At 51.8% G+C, this 6,182-nt stretch overlaps 1 protein-coding gene across 1 annotated transcript; it reads left to right on the top strand.

Moving 5' to 3' along the window:
* The first annotated feature begins 426 nt into the window (after nucleotides 1-426).
* Nucleotides 427-3,819, top strand: LOC110287385 (small integral membrane protein 10-like protein 2A). Its single transcript, XM_021154019.3, has 2 exons — nucleotides 427-1,028; nucleotides 1,853-3,819. Exon 1 carries the CDS (start codon nucleotides 459-461, stop codon nucleotides 693-695), a length of 237 nt encoding a protein of 78 aa, XP_021009678.1. The 5' UTR covers nucleotides 427-458; the 3' UTR covers nucleotides 696-1,028; nucleotides 1,853-3,819.
* The last annotated feature ends 2,363 nt before the right edge of the window (nucleotides 3,820-6,182 follow it).

The following is a 6,182-nucleotide window of genomic DNA, read 5'->3' as shown; positions in this document are numbered from 1 at the left end:
CCCCGGCTTAGCCGATTTCCCCAGTGAATCCTAGGAACACACCTTCTAGGCCACTCAGTCTTTGTACACACTAGGAAGAAAGAATACGATGAACAGGTGGGACAAGCACTTGGAAGGTTTGGAACTTCGTGGAGAGAGGGTTCCTATCCATGGGACTGTGTCAGTCCGGTGAAGCAAGTCTGGCCCTAGCCCTACAGCCATTCTGCAGCAGCTGGACCCTGTATGAGTTAATGATACCTGCTGAAGGGCTTCTGCCTCGAGCCTGCATTGAGGGGGCGGAGCTGAGCAGCTGCAGGTCTGGAGAGAGGGCGGAGAGCTACAAAGGCGGCGGTGCTGGGGGTGGAGCACTGGAGGCTGCACGGACCCCGGAGCCCTTGGGCGGGGCTGCGGACAGAGTGGGGTGGCGTGGCGCAGCGTATTGAGCTGGCTCTGCAGCAGGTGAGCGGTGAGCCAGGCCAATGGCGGTGACTGCGGCCCTTTCTGCTGCTGCGGCAGCGGCGGCCCTGTCTGGCCTGGCAGTGCGACTGTCGCGTTGGGCGGCGACACGCAGCTCCTACGGTGCGTTCTGCAAGGGGCTCACGCGCACGCTACTCACCTTCTTCGACCTAGCCTGGCGCCTGCGCGTGAACTTCCCCTACTTCTACATGGTGGCCTCTGTGATGCTCAACGTCCGCCTGCAGGTGCGGATCGAGTGAGCAAACGCCCTCCGCCACGGCGGAGAGGGCCATCCGCGCCTTCCGCGCCATCCTGGCGGCCGCAGGAAGGACAGCGGGGCGCACAGTGCCTCCAGACTGCGGCGGTGGGCGCAGGCGGCACGGCCCGGGCCCCTCCATTTTAGGTCTCTGCGAAAGGCCTGAGAAACCGCATCCCACACCGCAAAAACCTTCACAACCCAGTCCTTTTCCTCTGCATCCAGAGAATCACCAGTCTGGCAAACCTGTTGCCTCCCCATTGGCCAAAAGCGGGAGAGCCCAAAAGAGGGGATGCTACTACCACAGGACTTGATTTACCAGGCTCTGTGTCTGAAGGTAGGCGACCACAGGTTGGAATGGGGGCGGGGGGGATGCAGGTGGGTATGTGGCCACTGCATCTAAATACCCAGACTGGTTTATGGGGAGAGAGAATGCAGCGGGGCACACCGGCTGCCTGGTAGTGTGATTCATGATGGGGCGAGGGGCATCTTGGAGAGTCAGCTCATCACCAACACACTGTCAGAGAACCCCCCGCCCCCACCTTCCAGGCATCCGACCCCTTTTTATGCAGAGGACTCCTGAGATGTCACCTGAACCCTGAATGGGAGAGGACTGGGCCAGTGAGGTCTCAGGAAGGCCCTAGACAGTAAAGATTATCCATCCATCTCTACCTAAGTCAGGTGAGCAGATAAAATGAAAAGATCTTTTTGAGCCAATCCGAAGGCTGTCTCCTTCTTGGCAGGGAGGCCCAAGGATACTCTCTGCAGCTGTGCACAGCCCTTCCCAAATTGCCTGGAGCACTGTTGGGGATGGGGCAGGGGACTGGACTCAGCCACTTATTCCCCTAACCCGGTCTGAGGACATTCCTGAGGCTCTGCATCTGCAGACAGGGAAGAACAGGAAATACTTGGCTCTAGCCATCTCTTCCCCCACAAGCTGCTTCTCCCACCCTTCCCAGGCTGCCCAGGCTCCCTGAAGGACCTGCAGTGACACACTGGAGACCCAGAAGCCCATCTACCAGCCATGAGCAGCATGGCTGCTGTGTGCCACAGGATGTGGGGAAGTGGGAAGGACTCTGGAAGCAGGCAGCTGCTCTCTGAATCGGGTAGAGAAGGGGAATACACAGGAGGCCACCTCTGAAGTCTCTCTCTCTTTTTCAGGCATTGGTCTTCTGGGTGATGGCTCAGCCCTTCATTGAACATTTCAACTCAGATCCTAGAGGTACCATTGTTTCTGTAGCAGCACGGCTAGCAGCTGAGTGAAGAGCCTGCCTAGAAGAAGAAGAAGAAGAAGAAGAAGAAGAAGAAGAAGAAGAAGAAGAAGAAGAAGAAGAAGAAGAAGAAGAAGAAGAAGAAGAAGAGCCTTTCTGGTGAGCCCAGAGGGGTGAGGTGGCTCAGGTCACCTGGTCCCTCCACAGAAAAGGGTGGACACTTGGACACTGATGTCTCCTGGCAACACTGTGAGGGAGATGTGTTCTTCCACCTCATGAACTCCATGGGGCTCAAGGAAGTGCCTGGGGTTTGCCCTTGTTACACAGAGAAGAGAGCTCAGCCTGCCCTGGACCGGCATTCCTCCACCCTTTCTGCAGTTTCTTCATGACCTGGCAGGACATTGGGGTTGGGAGGGAGTGGAGAACTACCAAGGGACCTAGGGAGAAAGAGGGGGCATGAGATAGACGAGCTAGGCATCTGCATTTCCTTGGGGTGGTCTGGAAGACAGGTGAACAGTTGATTTCATAAACAGAGGGGAAGATTCAAGAATTTCCTAAAATGTCTAGTCCCCTACCAGAACCAAGCCCCCCACTTCTCTGGTGCTTGACCAAGGGCTCCTGAGCACTTGTGTGCTAGCAAACTGCAGTGAGGATGGCATTGTGGTTTATAGGGTCATGACGTCACTGGAAGGTTGAGGAGATGTGGGCTGAGACCCATGCTATGGCCCTGTTTCTCTGTTCCCAGGCTTGCAGGCCTGTCCCTGGCATCACATGGGAAACCTCATCCAGATAAGCTGGGGACAGCCTGTCCAGGAGTCCCTATGTAGACTAGAAGTTGTGATCTCTAAATGCCCAAGGATGGCCCAAGGGATACTTTTACTTCTTATCCCACACTCCCCCAGCTCCTCTGGCACTGGTATCTCAAGGTCTATGCATTCCATCCCTGATACGGAAACCTTCAGCATGTCAGCCAGCCCCAGGGACAGAGTGGCCCAACTGCCCACTCAGAGTCAGGGACCCAGATGGAGATCTCAGTTTGTCTCCCCCAAAGGGTACAAGCTGAAAGGTGGCTGCCACATGGCCTCTGCTACTCACCATAGGGCAGGACTGATGACCTCCTTCTCCCAAGTTTCACCGGTAGTCCACGTATGTATGTTGGAATGTGTGTGTGCGTGTGGGCTTGTATGTAAATGTGTGTGATGGGGGTGGATCCGTTGGGTAGGGAGAGAAGCTCCTGAGAATCCCCTGTGTTCCAAGTACAAGAAGGATCACGTGGACTACTGGGAGAAATGAGTATGAGGTCCGAGGCCCCTTCCTCTTAGACCTCACACTACAGGGAAGCCCTTCCCTGGCCATGCTCAGGCATGGGCTATGGTGTGAGATCAGAGACACTGATATTAGGTAGACTTTGGGGCCAGTGGTGTCAGCCAGGACAGGGCAGAGCTAGGACTCAGCAGTGAGTTCATGTCCCATTCTGGTCCTGATTAGTCTGTGGGCTTCTGCTTTCCCATCCCCTCGACTACTTTTGGTCTTCCATGGTGCCCTCGCTGTATGATATCAAGGTACACGCTATTTGCAGTCTGTACTGCAGGCAGGCAGGCAGTGGAGCTTCAACAAATTCAGACTTAACCTGGATGACCTAACATCCTCATGTTTACATTTCCATGTGCGATGGGACTCTGCATGGTCAGCGCTGTCTGGTCAGAGATGTGATTTTTTAAGTTGTCACATGTTGTTTTCTCCCAAAGGTAAAAGAAAATCTGTCCACCGAACACAGCCTGGCTGCCTCCTGTTTCTATTGGATGCCATATCTTATCCTGGGTGGGGAAGTGGGTGGAGCATGGGACAGCAAGCTCCAAGCCAAGAGGGAAGTCCAGAGCTGAGCAGGGAAACTCCCCTTCAGAACCTCCTTCCAGATCACCCTTGACAGGACCACCCTCTGCTCCCTCCACCCCCATGGGCCAAATGGGTAACATTGGAGCTAGGCCCAGAATGTTCTAATTGATCAAGAAGTATAGATCTTCCCTTTGCTTCTAGAGTCTAATGTTTTTTAAAAAAAATGATTAACTGAAGTTGAACTTTGAGGGCTCTATGCCTACTTTCTCTGAGCCTTAGGATCTGACATTTGCCCACTCAGAGTAACACTGCCTTGGGCTGCCCCAGAGAAACCAGGAACTGCTAGGGTTCAGGTGAGAGGGTAGTTGGCAAGCAATCAAAAAACTCGATGAGATTAAGTTGGGGATGCCAGGAGGTGGTGGCTCACAGCTTTAGTCCCAGCACTTGGGAGGCAGAAGTAGGCAGATTTCTTTTCAAGGCCAAGCTAGACTACAGAGTAAGTTCCAGGGTAGCCGAGCCTACACAGAGAAACCCTGTCTCAAAACATTACCCCCAAATAAAAAGAAAGTGGGAGAGGATCGAGGGAGTGGAGCTCAAGGGTAGGTCAGGATAGGGAGGAAGTCAAGATAGGCTGGAAGGGGGAACTCAAGGCTGGTGGAAGAGGCCAGAAGGGAGACCCTTGAGCATATGGAGAAGAGTCCATCATACACTGCTCCAGCTGAGGGGGTGCAGCCTGAGTGGAGGGACTCAGGTTACACTCACTGCATACCTGCAAGAGCTCCCAAGGGGTCAGAGAACCATAAGGACAGAAAGGACTCCTAATACTGCTGCATGTGAGTCCATGTAGCATCCTCCAGATGCATAGACCCCATCCCCTGAGCTCTGCTCTCTTCCTCCCCATTATCCTTAGAGTGCTGATGGTTCTTTCACTCTCAGATCATGTGGCCCAGCAAACCATGAAGTGGAATACCCAACCCAGAGCCCCCTGACATGATAATGGGAGAAGGCCACCTAGGGCTACAGAGGAGGATGGCTGCTTGGAGCTGCAGTGGTCATAGGGATGCCCAGGAAAGCCTGAGCCAAGCTCAGGTACAACAGCGCTAACCACACACAACTTGTATTGATTCATTAATTAACTTTCATGTGCTTTGACATTTGTCATCAGGTCATGGGGCAGCCTTGTTACTAGGAGTAAAAGGAATCACATGATGGGAGCTGACACCCAGGGGAATCTTGCCACACTCTTAGCATTCTAAATTTCAGCACAGTTCCCTTCACACCCAACTGTTGTCCTGTGTTCAAAAAGGTGGGGGGTGTCTAAAATAGGTCATGAAGCAGAAGCACATTTCCTGACCCCTTGTTCCTGTGTAGGAATTGAAAAGTGGGTTGGAAAATGCTGGAATAGCAAAGCTGAAAGGACCTACCTCTCTGTGTGGCATCCAGGACTCAGAAAAGAAAGCCTGGGCCTTGGGAGAACAGGCCTACTCCAAACGAAATTCCCTATGGGGAGCAGCTGGGGCCACATGGAGATGGGACATCATTGATGGGACATCGTCTCTCCTTATCACCTTCAGAATCTTCTAATCTAAGTGACTGAATCAGGGGATAATGAGTTGACTGCAATCAGGCAGTGCTGGGGTAAACAGCAAGTGAGAAGGATGAAGAGCAAAGTTTTATCTTGCTCTGCCATACTGTGTGCCCGCAGAGTGCATAGTCCAAGCCTCTGATGCTTGAATGAATGTGGTGGGGCAGGGACAGAGTGTGAAACTGAGCTGTGGTTAATCCTGCACCTCATTCCTCCCACTTGTTATCCTTCCGAATTATTGAGTTAGTGTCTGCATCCAGAACTGCTCTGGACGCTTGTATGAAGGTATTAGATGCTTCTAGGTGTTTTTCCCTCTGTTGCTATTCACAGCTTTTTGGTTTTGGTTTTCTTTTCTTTTCTTTTCTCTTCTTTTCTTTTCTTTTCTTTTCTCTTCTTTTTTTCTTCCTTCCTTTCTTTCTTTGTTGTTTTATTTGTTTGTTTTTCAGAGGGGGTATAATTTTTGTTTACTTGTTATTAGACAATTTTATAGATGACGAAAGAACAACTGTCATCAAGGATAAACGTGTGGTATATTCATGGCCAGTTTGTAAATCTATGCTTTTCGGTGTGGATGAGAAGCCAGGATAGGCATGGCTTTGGTTTACTCCCACTATTGGGATACTTACTTCCTTTCCTTGACTCAGCTAGGAATGAAAGTCATTTATGAGAAAAGGGTGATAATTCTGGGTCACAATACATTTTAAAGACTCACACCTGTATTCCCCCTAGCATTGGGGAGGCAGAGGCAGAGAGATCTCTTGAGTTTGAGACCAGCCTGGTCTACAGAGTGAGTTCCAGGACAGCCAGGGATACACAGAGAAACCCTATCTGAAAATACCAAAAAAAAAAAGAAAAAAGA

This window comes from Mus caroli, unplaced genomic scaffold, assembly GCF_978045245.1.
Source record: "Mus caroli unplaced genomic scaffold, Mus_caroli_1 scaffold_5, whole genome shotgun sequence".
Taxonomy (NCBI): Eukaryota; Metazoa; Chordata; class Mammalia; order Rodentia; family Muridae; genus Mus; species Mus caroli.
This window is presented reverse-complemented; position numbering and strand designations above follow the sequence as displayed.